This window comes from Haliaeetus leucocephalus, unplaced genomic scaffold (genome assembly GCF_000737465.1).
Source record: "Haliaeetus leucocephalus isolate CR32 unplaced genomic scaffold, Haliaeetus_leucocephalus-4.0 Scaffold656, whole genome shotgun sequence".
In the NCBI taxonomy this organism is placed as follows: domain Eukaryota; kingdom Metazoa; phylum Chordata; class Aves; order Accipitriformes; family Accipitridae; genus Haliaeetus; species Haliaeetus leucocephalus.
The window spans coordinates 12,880,151-12,899,714 of NW_010973092.1; the positions used below are offsets into that span (position 1 = coordinate 12,880,151).

Below are 19,564 nucleotides of genomic sequence, written 5' to 3' on the forward strand. Positions count from 1 at the left end.
ATTTTTCATCTTGCCCTTGATGTCTTTAAGAAGGTAATTGGTAGTGTAGGAGTTAGGAGTCTTGGATGTTGATTCTGGCTCACCCATACATGTCTGATATGTAAGAGGCTTTGATCAAAGTGGCTACATTCCCCCTCAACAGTTTGCTTTCCAGGTCAGTCTCTGAGGTCTTAGGGGCAGGGTCCATTTCTTATATTGAGCATGTGGAGCGCCAGTGCTCTTCATCGGCTGTACTTACGTGCTAAAACAATGACAGCAAAGCAGTATCAGAAAATGACAGTAACAACAATATCAGAAAATCCAGTGCAGGCTTTATACACAAGTGAAGTAGCTTTATTATAGCACTGGCATTTTCTTTTTCGGGAATCCAACCCATCTGATTTTCAGGCCTATGTTTCATTACCTCTTGTCATAGAAGTGAAAAAGAAAATGTCTTAAGACCTTACTGTGAAAGCCCTTCCTTCTCCTCCACATATAAATAGATACATCAACGATATACAATTACCTTTACAGTGCAGAGTTTTGAAAACTCTAATCCTCAAAGAGTGCAAGGAGATCTGTTCTATTTTTCCATTCAATGCCAATATCTGGCTACCTCTGTTTTATTTTCTAGCAAACAGGATCTGAGGATGTTTCATCAGCTCACTCAAGCTATGCACAATTTTCCTTCCCCATATTTCTATGTCATTGCTCCATCACACAAACTTGACTGTCCAGATTGTCCAGCCACTTCAGCATTTTCTTCAGATGTCATTTACAGCAATTTGCAAATCATGTTCTTTGCTCTGGTGTGTGGCAAAAGCTGGTATGCTTCTCAGCGTTATCTGCAGCTATGGGCCAGCACATGATGCTAGCAGGAGCTAATAAAAAGCACAAGCACTCAATGTTGGAAAGTTTTGCTCTCCAGCTGCTCTTGTCTACCATTTCATGTCAGAAATTATCAGAAACAAATTAGAGTCCCAGGGGTCTGTGGTAGATGCAGGGGTCTGTGGTGGACTATTTCAGACCTCTAACTTACAGGGCTTTGAATCGCCTTTGTGGATGTGCATTGGCTCTATAGGAAACTTAGTATCTTAGGTTTGGTCCACCAACACAGTCAGTTAAATATCTCAATAACTAAAGCAGATGGTATGAATATCCACTTAGGCTATAACAAGCCAAGCTGGATGGCAGAAAATACCCCCAAATTGTCTGCTGGATTTTCTGACATCATGATGAAACATCAGAGTTTGGCTTTGTTTTCTCAGTTTGATCTTTGCTTTCTCATTTTGATCTTTCTCAGTCAAGACACATTCAGGGCAAGATGACCTGTTGTGAGAATTCTTTTAGGTTGACTGTCCAGAGCCACAAGCCTTCGAGCTATGAGAAACTTTTACAATCTTACCTTGCTCATTTGCATTCCTACTGCCTAATTGCTGGGACCTGGTTTCCAGATAAACAGAATTCATGATAGTGGTGGCTTTAGTCTGTCTCCTAGGATGGACAGAAGAATTTTCTGCCAACGTCCTCCATTTATGTCTCTCATTCAATACTAAGAGAATTAGATTCCTTACCTTTCTTAGCTTGTCTCTTTTAACAGGAAACAACTCCAGCTGATGAGCAGCAACATTCCATACTGGCAGACTTTATGCTGCCACTGATTTATCTTTAGTTGCAGTACCAGCCTACATCCTCATGCTTTATACATGTCCTAATCCAAAAGATAATAGTCAGAGCCATCTGACTAGCCTCTGTCACCAGCCCATGCACACAGCCCTTAAGTCTTGCTGTTCTTGTGCCAGCGTTCATGAGCACTTGTGGTTCTAACCAACAGTTTCTTATTACCTTAATAAAGATTTACAATTTATGTCTTTACGAGCAACATATTTAATTAATGCTGGAGGTACTAATGTGAGCAGTCTAGCTAAAGAAGAAACTAAAAATGTATTTAAAGTATCTGAATAGTCTGGTGACCCAATGGAGGATTTTTATTGCAATGCTTTTCTAGTCAGCTGTTTTACCTGTAACTTCAAGACATGGCAACTTCACTAAACTCTGGTAGTTTTTTAGAAAATATTTCAATGGTAGGTAATGTCCCTATCTTTGGCCAGAGAAAAATAGAAAAAAACTCTAATGCCAGTTTACTTCAGTATTTTCATAATATATGCCACCATTCTAGTGTTCTCCATCATTTAGTCACAGAAGTTCATGCTGGGTTGAAAGAGAGTGGGAAGATAACCGTATAAACCACTAAAAAAGTCAACATGACTTTGTGTTAGAATTACAAGAATCTCCAGCCTCTTTATTTCATAGAGAAGAGAAGAGAAGAGAAGAGAAGAGAAGAGAAAAAATGCCATCTGTACCTAACCCCTTATTAGTGTTTCACCTGGCCTGCAGGATTCTTGAGTACATGGCTTAGCTGAATGCATGGAGTCTTCTCCACGCATGGGAGAAGAATCATGGGAAAAGAAAGAAGGCAGCATGGTCAATATGTGTTTCACTACAGATTTTTTTCAGCTAACAGATGCGTCCTTAGGAATCGGCAAAGATTATATTGTTCTGGTTTGTGCACTAAAGTAAGCCTGAGACAATAATGAGGAGAAGGAATGGACAAGTCCTCTCCAGCTTCCTGCTTTAAAATCTTCCCTGAGTTTTTTTCTCCTGAAGGTTTCCTCTCATTTTTTTCCTAAGATTTGTAGTATTTGTTACATTTCACCTTTAACTTCCCTTGTTGTGATAATGTGTTTTACCTTCCATAAAAATAATCCTCTTTGACTTGAATTCCATTGCTTCTCAGCATTTTATATATTCATCTCCAGTATTGTCTATCTACCTTCTGTCTTCCCTTTCCCTTTTCGGGGTCAAGGTGGGGGCTAATGGAGAGGAAGAGATGAACACAAGAGATCTTATGGGATGTTAAACTCTAGTCTATATGTGTTGATCTCTCGTAGATTCCTGTATCATGTTAAAACATTGTTCATTGGTTCTGTTTGATATTCACCTATCTGCCCATGGTGCTGCCACTGCCACCATCTGAAAATGCTTGAACATGACAGCTTTCGTGATCTGTGATTTGTTGCATCCATTCTTCACTAATGTAGAAGGAAGGTCTGCTTTCCAAAGCAACCATGAGTGTAAATTACATTTGAAAATGTGCCATTCTGATAACTTGCTTCAACAGTTGGGACAGTCTCATGAAGTAATTATTTTAAACATATCCATCAGAACATAGTTCATAGTAACATAAACTTCCCACAATCAGAAAATGTTAATGATGGAGGGACTAAATAAAGAAATATATGTGATAGAAACCTGGTTACTGTCTGTTGAGGCTCTCTTTTTTCAACTATGAAATGAACATTTGGTTTCATGGAAATGACCTTTATTAACTAAGCCTTTGTTAACAGAGTACAAAGATGAAGAATGTAAATGTGATCTGTTCTGCCAGCTTTTCTGGAATAACATCAGTAAGTTGGCATTGTAGGGAACTACAATGCTTGCTCTTAATGAACTGTGTTTTTTCTGTTTCCTGAAGAACATGGCCCCTGGAGATGAGCCCCTCCACCACTTCTCCCTACCCACACCATACATAAAGTCTGAGTTTATTGAGAGAAATACACCAAGCAGTAACACAGTCTGGGAGGTACCATGAAGAAAGTGACCACAGTCCTCGCCCTAGGAGCTTTATGTTCCTCACATATTTGTGTGATCTGGCATTCAGAGCAGTAGTCAGTCCTTTGACATGTGAAGATGCTAATTAATCCTGCCTTCAGTTACAAAGAGAAGCGGGCTATGCAGAAACTCTTCATCCATCTTCATTAGTCTCAATGTTTAAGCTTCCGATTTTATCCTGCCACTTGGCTAAGACTGTTGTTCTAAACTGATAACCTCAACAGAATGTCAAAGTGAGTATCTTCTGCTTATGCATCACCTAGAAAACAACATGCCCATTTCCTCCTTTCTGAAAGAAGGGAGTTAAAGCCAAGGTCACAGGTAGCCTCCTATCAGTTTCAGTGGCCTTTGAATGATCCAGAGTGTTGAGCAGGTTTTTGATGTAGTAAGAGCACCACTGTCCTTTAGAAAGGAGTCTGAAGGAGTCTTTATTCCTCCACAGTGAGGAATAAACACCACTCAATCCCAAAAACAGTCCCTAGGCTCCTGTTCTGCTATCTGTGGTTTCATGGGACACACCAGTGACTGGGAAAAGCATATATTATTATATAATATATTAAAAAAATCCATCTGGCCAAGATTTACATAACATTCAGTAGCTACTGCTATCCAAGACAGGATCATGGCAGGGCCATGCTAACAATTTCAAAGTAAAGATGACGGTGTTCCAGTGCTCACAGCTGTGTCCTGGCACTGTTTAATTCCTTGGTAAAAAAGTAGCCTGTGAAAGACTCTTTCTTTGATTGGTAATCAGCATCACAAAGTCCAACAGCCTCTTCTCCTCTACAGGGAATGAGGGTGATGTTCTCACCTCCGCCAGGAGAAAGAGCACATACTAACACTGTGGCCCAACAAATCCTCTTGGTCCTTCCATTACAGAATGCAGCCTACCTGATGCTACAGCGACATTTAGCCAGCAGTGGAATGGCTAGGCTTTTTGCTGTCTTGCTTTCAAACGCAAGGACATGAGCTTCTTTCCTCATTTTCCATTCTTTTGAAGTACAAGTCTTACTCTAGCCCAACTACAGTACCAGACAGAAGTGATACCCACATTCCAGTTCCAAAATTTTCTTCATGTGTAAGCCCAGTAAAGTCAGTCATTCATAAGTTTTAATTCTGGGAAAATGCATTCCATTAACTGACTATTCAAGTGTAAAAGACATAAACTATCTTAATAATGAAGATAATAAGGTTGTAAAAGCAGAACAGAAATTTCTTCAGGTCTGAAAGCTCCCAATTTATCAGACTGAAGAAAATCATTAATGACCACATTTAAATGACAGGATTTAACAGAGACACTGCTATGAAGCTTACACAGTCTTACAATTTACCAGAGTTGTTTCATTTGAAGGAAAAGAAGAGCCACATTGTAGGGTAAATTACAGTAACATGAGGCCATCTAGTGGAAGACAACTTTTGTCTTCCAGGCTTTGTTTCTTTTGCCTCTGGCCCTAGCTCCTGCTCTATGATTATTTTCTGTAACTTGTGAAATCTCATTTGTGAATAATGGATGCAATAAATTTATTCTCTAGAAAGGTCACCACGGACAAAAAAAAAAGTCAACATTTATTTTAATAAACATGCAGACTAAGTAGCTAAATAACATACATGAATCAAAATTGTACAAAGTTAGCAGAAAAATGAGCATTTAAAATTTAGCTACAAAACTGGAAGAGTCAAAGCACTGCCTAGGAAAGCTGAAGCCTTTGGGGGAAAAGAAAAGTATCTGTAAAAGTTTCTGGGTAAATGAAAGAAAACACTTCACCAACAAGGAAAACGGAGGCAATGCCTGCACTGACTTGTGTCCACTAAGATCAGGTGGCATTGTCAGATTTGAACTTAAACCGTGGAGACAAATATATAATGAAGGGCTCGTGTGAAAACCAACTTGCTACAGAAACGGGAATGTTCCTGAGAATCCCGAGGAAGTGTTTTGCAGGGAGGACAGAAGTGTCAATCCCAATACTCTGGAGCAGAGAGAAGCAGCAAATGACAGAGCACAGATGAAAAGCCCACTTTGTGCCTTGTTCACCATCATCAGAACAGGCAGGATGAATGAAATTAAGAGATTGTGATACAGCAGTGTAAAGCTGTTCTCAGCACTCTTCTCTATCATGCAGAATTCATTCAGCATACTCCTGCTTGCTTCATATGTAAGGCACCTCTACTTCTCCTGCAAAGGAAAGGAAGGACATAGACATTGCAGACAGCAAGCATAACTTTATGCAGTAAAATCTCTCTGAAGTTCTCAGCTAACAACTTGCTAACAGAGAAGACACTGTAAACGTTTGAAGCAGACAAGAAGACATTGATCTGTAAAAAATTTTCTTTTCAAAATTGCATATTTTACCCATAAAAAGCAAGGTATTTCTGGTACCACTTTTGAATTCTTATTCTTACGACCTGACTTGGGTCTAGATGCCTTGTTAGCCCCATGTTGCTCATTGGACTCTTCTCTTTACTGTCCGACTTCTACAGTTTCTGCTAGAATAGGAAGTTGCTCACACAAATATCAAGCTTATTTGTTTAGATCAGTTGGACCTTATGGTGGGAGAAACAATTAGTCTATAAAGATTAAACAAAGAAGCAGAGGAGTAGCAACCCTGAGAAAAATGATAGCATTTAGGTGGAATGGAAATACCAGATAACTCAGCTAATCTCAGATTTTCGTTTATTCAGGAGTAGTTATGTAGTATTGTACTTACAGGACTGCTTTGCAGAAAGAACATTTGTTGTTATATGTTTTCCCATCAGAGCCACAAAACGGTTGATAGAGTCTTTCGCAGTAAATAGGTCTTCCTCTCTCTAACCTCTTGTATTCGCTGCAGTCTACCTGCAAATACAGTATCATTTTTATCTGAATCCCTCTTTCTCACATTCTCCATTCATCTACAGAAATAATGAATATATTAAATTTTTGGACGAGCCTGTCAGCTGCTCGAGAGCAGCACAGTCAATGGGGCTCCACCACCTATATTAGCTGAGCCTAAGCCTCAAAAAACAAGTGTCCCTTCTGACAGACATGTATGTGGTGCTACCCTTGTCAGGTACTGAGCACCTTTAGGGACTTTGCTATCTATCTGAATAACATTACCGTCACTGGAAAAAACATGGCCCATTTTCCATCTACAGAAAAGTTGAGTCTTAATATATTTTTTTTCTACCTGATTACAATTGTCAGTAAATTCAGGTGAAATTAGTTCTTAAGGATGTGAAGGGTTTCTGTCTCTTTATTGCACAAGTATCAGCTCTTGATGCTTTTTACGCTGGTGAACGGATCTGCCCAGACAGAATTAAGTAAAGTCTTATTTAAGTATTAGCATAAAAAGAAATTGTTGAAAGGCTCTCATCTGATAGTGGGACTGTATTGATTACAGACTTATATATGAAAATGGGAGTACAAACTAATAGAAGAAATGACTGAAAGTGCTCCTGTCCTGGTTTTGGAGCTCAATCTTCTCCTGTCAAGTGAATGTCATTCCTGGTATTTGACAAGCAAGGAGTTCCTTGTGCAGCGCATATATTCTATTTAATGTGCTGTTTGTCATCCTCAAAAGCCTAGGGTTTGCTTGCCTAGGAAATCACCTGTCCTTATAGGTGCTGTTGTAACTAAAATTGGTGCAGCTCTTTTTGCTGCTAGTCTAGTGACAATTTGAAGCATATCAGACTTTGGAGAGACATTATGACTGGAGCTTATCCTTTCTGAATATCTAGCCAAAATATGTATTATAAATGTATATATTTAAAACAGAACCTAGTCTTGCTGTTCTCTTGTTATGGCCTGTTTTTTTCCCCTTCATTCCAACTCTTAGTGAAGGACAGGAGTATTACTTCAGCCAAACCCTGGAATTTATTACAGATGATATGATTGGGTTTATGCTAGTCATTGCCCAGGGTCTGCAGGTGGGTGAAGTGAGGAGCTGTATGTGGTCAGCCCCTTCAGCAGCCCAGCCCCTGCTCTGTGGCTCAGCACAGAGTGAGAGGTCTCCACTGGCAAAAAGAGTCATTAGCCGATCACTCTTTTGGGTATTATGGGCTTGAATCCAGTGTCCCATTAAAAAACCCCAACATACGGGATGTTAGTTTACCTAGGTTTTTCCTTCATTTGGTCCTTTCCCTCTCCTCCAAAGCCCTGGCTGCTCACACATTTCTCTCTGTGGCTGGAAAGCAGGAGGCAGCACACCTAGCCCCAATTGCAAAAGCAGGTCAGAGACCTGGTATAGCTGACAGGTTTCCACAACATAACCCAGCAGAGGCAGTGGCACGGAAGGGAATCTCTGTAGCTTGTAACTTATAATTTTTAAACTTTTAAAACTTGTGAGAGTTTGGTTGCAACTTGTGAGAGGCAAGGGCCAGCTAATAAAAAAGCTAGAAACTAGATGAATTTGTCCCATATGTGTATGTGTAACAGCTGGCAAAATGGGAAAGACACTTAGTTTGGTATGGAGAGTGGAACATGCTCTTCCTGGAAAAGTATTTATGTCTTGGTGTAGTTTTAGGCATCAGAGGCTGTATATGTTGTGCTAGTACGGGACCAGCTGTGTGCGTGTGTGAATTTCCACTCCCAGCTACTGTCCACTGGACTGCAAAAGGGCTTGTCTCTGCTCATCCAAGTAAGGATTTTTGTTGCTTGGTACCTCATTTCTTTCAGAGGTTAACCCCAGGATGGACACTCCAGCATAGTCAGGGAGAAATTAAAATCTCTAGGTACATGATTTAGGATCTGAAAGTCACCAAGAAAGCCTTATAGTGTCATCACCAGATAAATATAAAAAAACCCCAAAACAACAAAAAACCAACTTGATTTCTCTGACTTAAAATTTAGCCTTGCCCAATTTCTTGCCCAGAATGCATTACAGGTAAAAACATCTAGAAGTTGTCAGGGCAACTGTATGGAAACCACATATCTCAAACTCAGGGATTTCTCTCTGAAATCTCAATACTTTGGCAGCATTTAATTAATGTTTAATGTGTTCTTTTCTGACTTCATGTTGCTACAAACTATATATTTTTATCCAGAAGTAAAGGATAAAATTACTCACCTCATTCTCTTTGGCAGCATCTGTAGTAGAAACAGAATCACAAAAGATAAAATAAAAAACACTGTTGATAAACATTCAGTTTGTAACTGGGATGATTTAATTAGTACCAGCCCTTCCAACAATACTAAATCTCTTACCTCCTTGAAAGTAAATACTGACATAGTTTTTCAGTCTTTAATAAGATACAGGTGTCAGAACCTATTTAACAAGTGGACCTTATTGTGTTGTTGTGTTACCTTAGAAATGTGTGTTAGCAACTAGAACAGCCTTTGTTGTGGGAGGGAATGGAGGCTATTGTTCGTTCCCCTTTTCACCAGAAAAAGATTGAAGACCCAGGAGCCAATATTATGTTCAATAGCTAGTCTGTTTAGGATGAACTAGTTGTTAAGCATGACTGGGTTTTAATTCCCAAGTTTATAAAAAGAAAATTGTATGTGGCTGTAGGCAAAACACATGGTCCTTTTATACTTTGATTTTCTGTCAATAATAAGGAAAATAGCTTCATTAAAATATTATACTAAATATATATAATAATGATAATGCAATTTGGATCATAATACCACTTTAAAAAGTGTTTTCCCTTGGCGGTTGGTATAGATTCTAAACTATTTGGCAGAAGGATGGGCTCCTATTTTGTATACAAATGGCATCTAATCTGGGAGCCCTGTTCTCAGGTGGGGCTTCAAAAAGCTCCTTCAAAACAATGATAATTACGCCTCCCAGAAAGTAATCAAGTAACATTGGCATGTCTCCATTATGGTGACACATTTGTTACTTTCTTTAGGAATGTATTTTGTTCTTCTCCTGTCCTGTAATCGTCATTCTGTGGCTTCCAAGGGATAAAAGTTATCAGGCAGAGGCTTCTGTATAGAAGGGGCAGGAAGAAAATCTATTATGATACAAAAGGCAGTACAGCTCTAGCAATTGTCTTTCTGACTCAGTGTAGCTTTTTTTGATCTTTAAAGCCATTAAGCTTACCACTGAAACTTCCTTTCATGGAGCTGTTTACATCTTCTCATGAAATAAAGTTGTCCAAGGTAAAGAAAACTAGCATAAATAATGTTCCATGTCAAGTTTCAGTCTATGTCACCCAAAGTTTCAACGAGTTTTCATTATTCTGGAATCGGGTCAGATATAACGCACTTCCACAAAAACATGTTATTTTTTCTCTGATAACCTTTTAGTAGCCACTATGTATTTGGGAGTGAATGCAAAAAAGATGCGACTCAGAAAGTATTGATCCATGAAATTTTAATGCAGACAAGATAAAGTAGAAATTTCAAAGGATTTGCTGGAATTCTTATGAAAGCAGTATTTATTTATTTTTTCTGCAGTTAATGAAACACTGTTTGAAAGAACAGTTTCCATCAAAAGTGGCCATTTCACTGAAATGGACTTTTTTCATAATAATTTTGAATTTGAGACAATTTTCAAAATAAACTTTTCAGAGCTATTCAAAATGGAAAAAGATTATTTTGTTTCATAATTTTGGTTTTGTTTTAACTTTTTCATTATTTTGCTTCTTTAACATTCATAATACTATTGAACTGCTATACTACTAGCAGAGAAGATTTGGACTGTCCTCTTTCAGTTATTCTAAATGCACTTATTTTTCTATCATCTCTTCCTTTTTTTTATTGCAATGTTTTGTTAAAAAAACAATTACCAAGTGAAGGCTCAAGAATTTCCTACCAGCTGCCTATTTTACCATAGAGCAACCTGCACCTCAAAGCTCTCTCCAGCCTGGCAAACTAACATGTGGCCTGTGCATAATCAGCTGTCTCCTGCTTGCTCAGTTTGTCAGGAGAAGGACCTCATCAGGTCCAAGCTCCCTGCTCAGATGTAGTAAAAACCTGCTTTAGTCCTGAGGCTTTACAGTTCATTTTTTAGTTATGGTGCAGAATATAGGTCTGATTCATGCCATCATCAAGGAATAGGTTTAATTTGCTCAAGTTGGCAACTGTAAAGCTGGTGCAGTATTGCTTGCTAAATAGTACACAAGCATAAAATTTCACTTGCTTTCTGCCACCCAAGTCCAGCAACCATTGCTTTACTATCCCAGTAGACTGAGAAGCTTGCAGTGTTTGAACATTAGAAATACAATATATCAGGAAGTAAAAAAGGTTACTCACTTGCTAAGCAAAGAACTGCCAGGGTGAAGAGCACAAAGGCGCCTGTTATCTTCATGGCAGACATGGGTTCTTGACTTGTTTCACAGCCAATCTGTGGTCTAAGTAGTGCAGTACACTTAGCTTAAACGTGTGTTCATGTATCTGTGAGAGCAGATATATATATGCACGCACAAAGAGCAGGAATCCTGATGATGAAATCCCCCTTGTAGAGAAGGTAATTAGAAGAAGGTGTTGCCCATGGGTAGTATCAATAAGAATGTCTTCTGTACAACATGAAGGTCATAAGTACAGGACAAAGATGAGCGTCACAGCGTGGATTGTGTTGATAAAGGAGATGTATTGTACTTTAGCTAATCCCCTTGCCTAATTAACTGTTTCATCTCCATTAGCAAGTTCAATGAGTGACTCAGTAAGGTGGTTACTTATTGCTGTTCTGCTATTGCCATATTGACCCTCAGAGCTGAACACAATTACTGGGGAAAGAAATAATTCTTACTGGGTGCATGCCAAAAGATTCATACCAGTAGAGCTGAAGTGCTTAATTCCTATTCTCTTGAAATTTTGGAGACCCTTGTCGCTAGCTGTGGATAGAGGTGATGCTGGTTGCACTGAGCTTTCAGACTGCTCTGTGGTAGTAGTTGCTGCTTGGAAAAGTCTATGTTTCACATGAATATCCTCACCTTCACACACAACCCAGAAGATACCCCAGTCTTTCAGTGTTCTTCTGCCTTTAAAGTTCCGCTAGTTTAGAGATCAGAAACAATGCTTTGTGACAGGAGCAAAGATACTGCATTGCACTGCCTAGCAAAGAGAAGTGATGAGTTCACAACCATTGTGCATTGTGCCGAGTTACTGCCTAGTTTGCTGTCATGGATATACGGAGAAGATCCTTCTGTCTGCCCATCTTCTCCTTTGTTGCTATTTCCAACCCAACAGGTATCGTATCATGTGAGATTCTTTAAACAAATCCAACATACCAGTGTGCTAGTGACTTAATCAATAGGCATGATTTTCTGGCTTTTATTATACAGACCGGGGGTAGAGTCATGATGGGAAACTCAGATCTGAGTCTTAATTTTCATAAAGTTCAAAGTAATGTGGAGTTTTGAGCCTATAGTTTTGTTTGAACCCATCCTTCCAGAACTGCCTTCTTTTTAGCAATTTACAATGCAGATGTGCAAATTGTCTAATCTGAGACATCCCTGCACACCATTATAATTCACAATATTTCAGTGATCACCTTCCCTACATTGCAAGGTAGCCTGGGGCTTTTTCCCCATGCAGGAGTTAGGGTCATATATGCTAATTTCACTAAGACAGAGGGACTGAAAGTTTTTACAGAAAAGGTTGTAATAGGTCAAGTAGACCTTGGGCCCCACTAACTCACCCCAAGAGGCATACAGATCATCTTGTCTTTCAAGAATGTAGGTTATGAATAAATGGTTAATTTCTCATCACTTAATGGGATAAAAAACCATAGATGCCATCAAATTCCAGTTCCAGGATAGGTAAAGATCTGGTTTCAGGTGGGGCCTGTAGATTTTTTTTTTTTAAACACCCTTACTTCAGTAATCACAAAAGACATGCTGTGATTTAAATTTGTGTTGGTCTGGATTCTGCTGCTTTGGGATGTCAGTGAAATTTTTATTCTGGAAAGCCAAAAAGTTCTCTGAAGACCCTAGCATAGAGCATGCATAAACTCATGGAGAATATCTGGGACACGTTCATTGGTTGATGGACAATTACAAACACTAGGCAACAAGAGCAAAACCCAAAACAATGCAGAGGATACTCCTAGTCTGAATAGTTTTGAGCAAACAAGGATCTTGATGATATCTTGAAACTATACAACTGCAGCTTGACAGAACATGTAGGTTCCTTGACACTGGTATGAGGAAATCTGCCACTTTAGTTACACTCTCTTGCCTAATATGGTGCTACATAGTGTACTGTCTGATGCAACCTCAGTATCCATCCCATCCCTCTAGCAGAAGAATATAAAGAATATAAACATCTGTTTGCAGTCTTCTGAGTTGATATAGGAAGATTTTCTGAGGACTAGTGTAGAAAGGAAGACAGGACTTTTGGAGGTTGGAGGGGGCTAATGAGAGAGGCAGATTTTGTATCCGATTTTTCTTAGCATTTGAAAATCAACTTGCTATTGAAAGGATTCCTGATGCTTATTCTATGCCCCATAGCAGGAAAGCCATGGTGTGAATGTTTTCTTTCTGGTAATGTTTAGGTGTTTTGATTAGGACTTTTGAATCAAATGATGATTCATTTTCTGAGCAGTGGACCTTAAGCTTTTTAGGGCTTTCCCAGACCACTCAGGTAGGAGAGATACAGTTCTGATGAGAAACTGTGACATATTGTAGGGTGTGCAAATAGCCACTCACTACAAGTGAGGCATAGCAGGGGTCAGCCGAAGTTCTGGAGATCTTTGTATTTTGAAATATCAAAGCTGTCTTGAAGCTTTGAGAAGAAAAATGCCATACACAGAAAGCAATAATCTGTTTCACTTTCTGCTGTGAGGTAACACTCATATGCAGAATCTCAAAATGAAATTCGGTAAAAAGCAATGCCACAAAGCATTTTTTGCAATTTAAAATGATATTGAAATACCTCTGTATCTATATGCCTAGCTTTAAGAATGGGCAGAATTCACATTAGTCAACTGGAGGAAATAGTCACTCATTGACTGAAAAAATGGTTTGTCTGAGGTGCCTTTCTGTCAAGACTTGCAGAGGCTTGTTGTTTGCCCTGGTAGTCTTCATACGGAGCTGGTCTGACAACCTGAGACTTGTCATCCTCAGGTAGGCTACAGGTTTGTTTAGGTCAGAGTGCTGTCTTCAAGAACATTCAGTGGCAGATTGAGAGGAGAGTAGAGTGGTTCTTCTCTCAGTGGACAAGCTGAACATGAGTCAATGGTTTGCCCCTATAGTGAACGAGTCCAGTTCTGCATACTGGGCTGTATTAGTAAGATTGTAATTATCAAGTCAAAACCATCATTGTTTCCCCCTGTTCAGCTCTTATGAGGCTGCATATGGAGTTCTGTGTACAGTTCTGGGCTCCCCAGCACAAGAAAGACACTGAAATACTGGATCAAATCCAGTGAAGGACCACCAAGATGTTTAGAGGGATGAGGCACATGTCATACTCAGAAAGATTGAGAGAAGTGGTTTGTTCAGTTTGAAGAAAGAAGGCAAAGTCTCATTGTTGTCTTCCGCTACTTCGTAGGGGCCTACAGAGAAGACAAGAGCCAGACTCTTCTCAGAGGTGCACAGCAAAAGGAAGAGAGAGAATAGTGCAAATTGCAGCAAGAGAAATTCCAATTAGATGTGAGGAAAACAAATTTCACAATGAGAGTAGTCAAGCATTGGAACAAGTTGCCCAGAGCGATTATTGGAGGCACTAAAAAATGGATCTGTTCTAAACTGGCCATGGTCTGGTGGTGGGACGGGGATGTGGGGAACCAGGTGATGTGGTCCATTCCAACCTGAACTGATTCTGTGGTTCTCATAGGTGAATCACAACTCTTGCTGGCAGTCAGTTGCTATGGGACTTTGTAGCATATTATATTTGTCCTTATGAGTTAACATTTCTAGACTTGACAAAGCAGACATGGACAATAGAGGAGCACATTGGATTGATTTTAGCTACTTGAAAAAAACGTTGTTTGTTGGAAAACGAGTGTTGAGATCTGTTTAATAATAGCTGCTTCCCAGAGTTGGATAACTGAGGCCTCTTTACCATAGCTAAAACTAATTCTGAAATTTATGGTAAATACTCTGTTTGGATTGAAAAATTATGAGTGAAATTTTGGCCTCATCAGTAAACTTGTACTGGTTTCCATTGAGCTGGGAGGTACTGTTTGAATACAATGTATGTTAACTGTGGGCCTCTGATAGTTTCCGACTTTTATCATTGTGTCTTGTCTTTCCCCAACTGCTTACCTCTCCCAGTTGTTATTTTGAAGAAGAAAAAGCAATTACTTGGTGAACAAATGTTTATTCACTTTAATGGGCCTGTTACATCTGAGAAAATATTAATGCATATTTTTCTGAGAGTGAGAACATTTGTCACAATTATTGATATATTGCTTTTATTTTTGGAACTCCAAATGGAGCACAAATGTTATGCCAAATATGCTGCTGCAGCACATCATTAGTTAAGTGCCTGCTTTATTCTGCATGGGAGGATGTTATGTGGCTGCATTCCAGAGAGCATTGATGGGCAGTAGCTTGTTCCCATTCATATGATGGAGTACCTCACATTGAGGACATCAACAGTGCTGAAAAAATGGCACATGGAATAGCTGAAAAACATATTCTCATACACCATGTATATCTGGGAAGAATGTACAAGCCAAGATAGATATTGATATGGTCATGAGTGGGAATTCAGACCTCTTAGTGATTCCAGTGCATGTTTATACACAACCCAGTACACAGGCTCCTTCAGTTTTATTCTGTGTGGGTGGTTAGGGTTGTCCACCCCTGCAATTAATGTATCAGACTTTTAAAGTCTTGCTCAATGGAAGATTTTAGAACTAAATGAGGTATTTCTTAAGGCATCCGACTGTGCCAAAACACTTGGGTATTTGCCCGAAGGAAGGTGAGTTTCCCGTTTTCCACACCTTAGGAAAGATCAAAGGAGCCTTTCTTTAAAATTGTAGGTATCAAGCTGGGACAGATCCCAGCTGAAGGTTTCACATGTTATTTTAGAAAGTAAAAAAAAAAACAACCCAACACCATGACTCTCTGCAAAGGCTGGAGCTGATATTTATTCTTTTTCTTTGTGTCTTCTAATCTCTTTAAGATAAATTACAAGGCTGTGAGACCTACTGTTGTGCAACTAGCTTGTGAATCCTTTGAGTTACTTAGTGTCATACCATTGACATTTCTGAATGACTTGATTCTTTACAGATATATGCAAAACAGGCATTAACGGCTTAACACTGAATGAATTGGGCAGTGAGCATCGAATAGGACTTATTTAAAAATGCCTTCTATTTCGTATTTTAACATGTAATTTCCAGATGTTTAGCACTTAGAATTTCTGTCACACTGAAGTCAGTTCAACTGAAATATTTGAGGAAAGGTTTCTTAGTTTTTTTCATGTCTCTGAACAAGGTTAGGGGACACGTATTGGTTTTGCCTCTATTAAAAGTATTATAACTTTTATAAAAGAGAAGCTACAACTTATGAAGAATTGGGAAAAGATGAAGGTCAACATGGAAGGAGGGGTGGATATGAAGCATTTGGACCTGAAATCTAATATGTGTTCTCTCACAGAACTTCTAATTAGACATAAGCCTTTTTTTTCCTTTTGCTGTTATCAGGTGCCTGCTTACCCAGCTCTAATGGCTGAAGCACTTAGAGGACTGCAACCTATTAGTGCCTCATTAAGTACACCAACTATTTGTAAAGCATTCTTTAAGATGAGGAGCACCCACAAAAAGCCCTGGAGGGAATTAGTCAGTCTCTGTTCAGTGCAGATTCAGGGAGGTGTGGTAGGCAAAACCTAAAGCCACATGTTGAATGATGAGTATGAAAAGAAAGCTGGAGGAGCTGCCACTGCCCAGAGAACGGTGGGTCACCGAGTAAGACAGGGGTCCGTCCAGTAGAAGGTCTATTCTGTCCCTATATGATTAATGACTCTCATTCATAGGGGCCTCAGGAGTAAACTTAGTTCTATCATTGTGTTATTTCAGAAGCTTTCATTTTGCAATCTAAAGGTTTGGGGGGGGCAGTTTTGTACATTGTGCAGCCTGATTGAGTCCATGCATCGTGACGTTTATAACAAGGTTTCCAGATTATTTGCAGTGCAACAAGGAGAGGAATTAAGAGAGAAGTACAATGATTAGCTGATACATCAACTATTATTTTCTTGACTGGATGGAGTATGTTAGGAAAGTATCTCCAGCATATGGAGCCACCATAATGAATATATGTGCTGTGATATTATCACCTTTTTATACAATCTATAGAGTTTCTCAGAGATGGGAGACTGTCTGACAATTTCTAGAGCAGATATTTAGAGGCACTTGGATCCACATAAGGCCCAGGAAATGGATAATCAAGGACTGAAACCAACTTTATGTCTTAGAGAGCAGCCATTTACAATTAACTTGATTTCTACAGAAGAAGAGGCAGTTTCAAGCTGTGCTTTGTTATTTTTCTGAAGAATCTTAGACAATAACTTTCCTCACTACCAGCTCCTCATTACCTCACGATCTATGCCAGAAAAGTTTCCTGTAGGGAGGTTTCACGCACCTTATGGGATCATGGCACAGAAAGGCATATTCCTCTAAAGGTAATAGATCAATATAATCTTTGTCAGAATACTTGTAAATTTAGCCTCAGAGTGAAAACTAGGCTGAATCAAGTTAATGAGAGGTTTCAATGTTTAGTTTCAATGGTGCCAGGGTTTCAACCCAGATATCTGAAGAACAGGAAGGTCCTACTAATTCTGAACAGTATACCAATAGTATTAGAGAGAAACCTCAAAGACCTCAAGATATATGTCAGCCTGGTTTCAGTTGCAAACCTCCTGACCACAAAGGCCAGTGAACTTCAATGCACTCTTAGACTGCAAAAGAAACAATCACTTCTTAGCCCGCAGAAAAGGATTTAGAAGAGACTGCTGACTAACAGACCTCACTTGTCTGTGTTGTCCTGGACAGTTTTACAGGCCATGAATTTGGTAGCATTGATCAGGAATATTACTTCTCCCTACAAACATTGCCTCAGAAGTAGTGTATAATCTGGTAGGAAGTGAAGAGTGATATTAACCATATTTCTTAAAAGATCACAAGTAAACAAAATTTTCTTGTTTTCAGACGTATTTATTATTAGCTCCTTTGTAAAACAAGCACAGTAAATTGCATTTATAGCAGAAATAAGATGCGTACACTTAATGTTAATAAATACTAATGGCACTTGTAGCTAGACTATCAACAGTTTTCTGAAATATCAGATACTTCCCACATTTCAATGTTTAAATATCTTAAATTACCACCCATTGCTAGGACTGGAAAAAAACTAAGCATGGTCACAATGGAAGTCTTTCTTTAATTTCAGTGATTCTGTATCAGAGATTAAGGCCTAAATCCTCAAAGATACTTTAAAGTATTTTGCCCTCTTGAAAATCAGGACTTAGGTGGTTTGACAAAAATGTATAGGCTTCAACACATGCTTCTGCTTCTTTCCAGGCCTGGGGACTTACACTGTAAGCACTTCAGAACCAGGATTTGAGTTTTTTTCCTAAGGTTCTGTGAAGACACCTAGTGTATGTTGCAGTAGTAGGGAAATACTTTCAAAATGAACTATAAAAATCTGTATTTTAAAGCTCTAACTTTAATTAGATGCTTAACATCCACATATAAAATCAGTTAGCAATTGCTTGCTGAAATATCAGATACACTGCAGTTAAACTTTTAAATAATTTAAGCTGCCTTGGTTTCAGTTGCAGATTCCTGACTGCTTGTGCACTGTGGTTTTGCCTGTGGCACATCAGGTCTGAATTAATTTTATTGCCAGAAAACTCCACTGCGAGAGATGCACTGGGTACACATGGGTACTGAATAAAGAGCATCTAATGATCACAAGCATGAAAGAAAGGGAGTTTTGTTTAGGAGATGTTATATTCTGCTTCTGGCTCCCATCTCCCTTCATGTTCATGAGAGGTGGCAACAGGACTCTTTCAACCACAGCACCTCAAAGCTGCCTAGACACTAGCACTCCCATTGCTTCCACTGCAGCTTGGGTTCAGCTGCAAGCGTAGGGCTTTGAGAGTGGTTGATCTCTCATGCAACAACCATTTGCAGTGTTCAGCAGTTGGGCATCAACATGATGTAGGCACAGACAGCTGACAAAATGCAGCAGCTAACATTTCTAGGACTCCGAGCTTGCAATTCCTTCTTTTACTAAAATGTCTGCCATCATATTGGAAGATGAGGATGGCCCTGATACTTGATACATAGCTGCCTCATGCAGCCAAGGCTTTCTATGCTGATACATTTCAACAAAATAAATAATTAAATAATCAAAAAATTAAACCGTTAAATAATGGAATACTAAACCAGTTCTTTCAGTAAGTTACTTTCTAAATAAATTAACACATGAAACAGTTTGAATAGCAACTGCCATCATCTGGCATTGCAAGTCATATCAAATAAATAAATAAATAAATAAATAAATAAATAAATAGATGCAATAGAATAATATGCGGAATCTACAATAATAGCTGACAGCAATGTATCAAAATACTATACATGTTAATATAACATGATGTATGCTAAAAGTGTTACTCAAATCTGGGGAATTTAAAAGAGCTGCCAAAATCAGGACCATATTAATCTATTACAAAAAAGATATGGTATGGCTTCTTAATAATCTCAAATGCAGATTTTTCTTCTAATTATGCTTATGTTCTTGTGCTAATTCTTTCTTTGCTTTCTTTAAGAGCATTGTGCCATTCTCCTAGAAGCTCTTACTGGTTATCTGTAAAATAAGAGAAAGGAAATTTACATAAGAATTATCTTTATTTTCCTCAGACCTAGATTTTTAATCCATTTCTTAATAAACCTTTGCTGGTCTAAGCCATCTAGTGAAATGCCACCACTCAATTTCTCTAAAGGACTCAGGACCACATAATGCAAGGCTCAGAAGTTCCCACGTCTGATGAGGATTACGGATTCAGCTTCATCTGCTGAGAGTTAGGCACCTGTCCAGCTAC

At 38.9% G+C, this 19,564-nt stretch overlaps 1 protein-coding gene across 1 annotated transcript; it reads right to left on the bottom strand.

Moving 5' to 3' along the window:
- Positions 1–5,778: 5,778 nt before the first annotated feature.
- LOC104839010 (ovomucoid-like) lies at positions 5,779–10,889 on the bottom strand. Its single transcript, XM_010579101.1, has 4 exons — positions 10,826–10,889; positions 8,694–8,713; positions 6,357–6,484; positions 5,779–5,824 (listed from the first exon to the last, which is right to left on the bottom strand). Exons 1-4 carry the CDS (start codon positions 10,887–10,889, stop codon positions 5,779–5,781), a joined length of 258 nt encoding a protein of 85 aa, XP_010577403.1.
- Positions 10,890–19,564: the final 8,675 nt, after the last annotated feature.

What these genes read in the sequence shown, in the direction of transcription:
- LOC104839010 (XM_010579101.1), bottom strand. Translation starts at nt 10,889, where the DNA reads ATGTCTGCCATGAAGATAACAGGCGCCTTTGTGCTCTTCACCCTGGCA. An exon ending in ATGCTGCCAAAGAGAATGAG is followed by an intron (nt 6,485 to 8,693) that starts GTGAGTAATTTT and finishes CTGTATTTGCAG; the next exon opens with GTAGACTGCAGCGAATACAA. An exon ending in TCTTTCTGCAAAGCAGTCCT is followed by an intron (nt 5,825 to 6,356) that starts GTAAGTACAATA and finishes TTTCCTTTGCAG; the next exon opens with GAGAAGTAGAGGTGCCTTAC.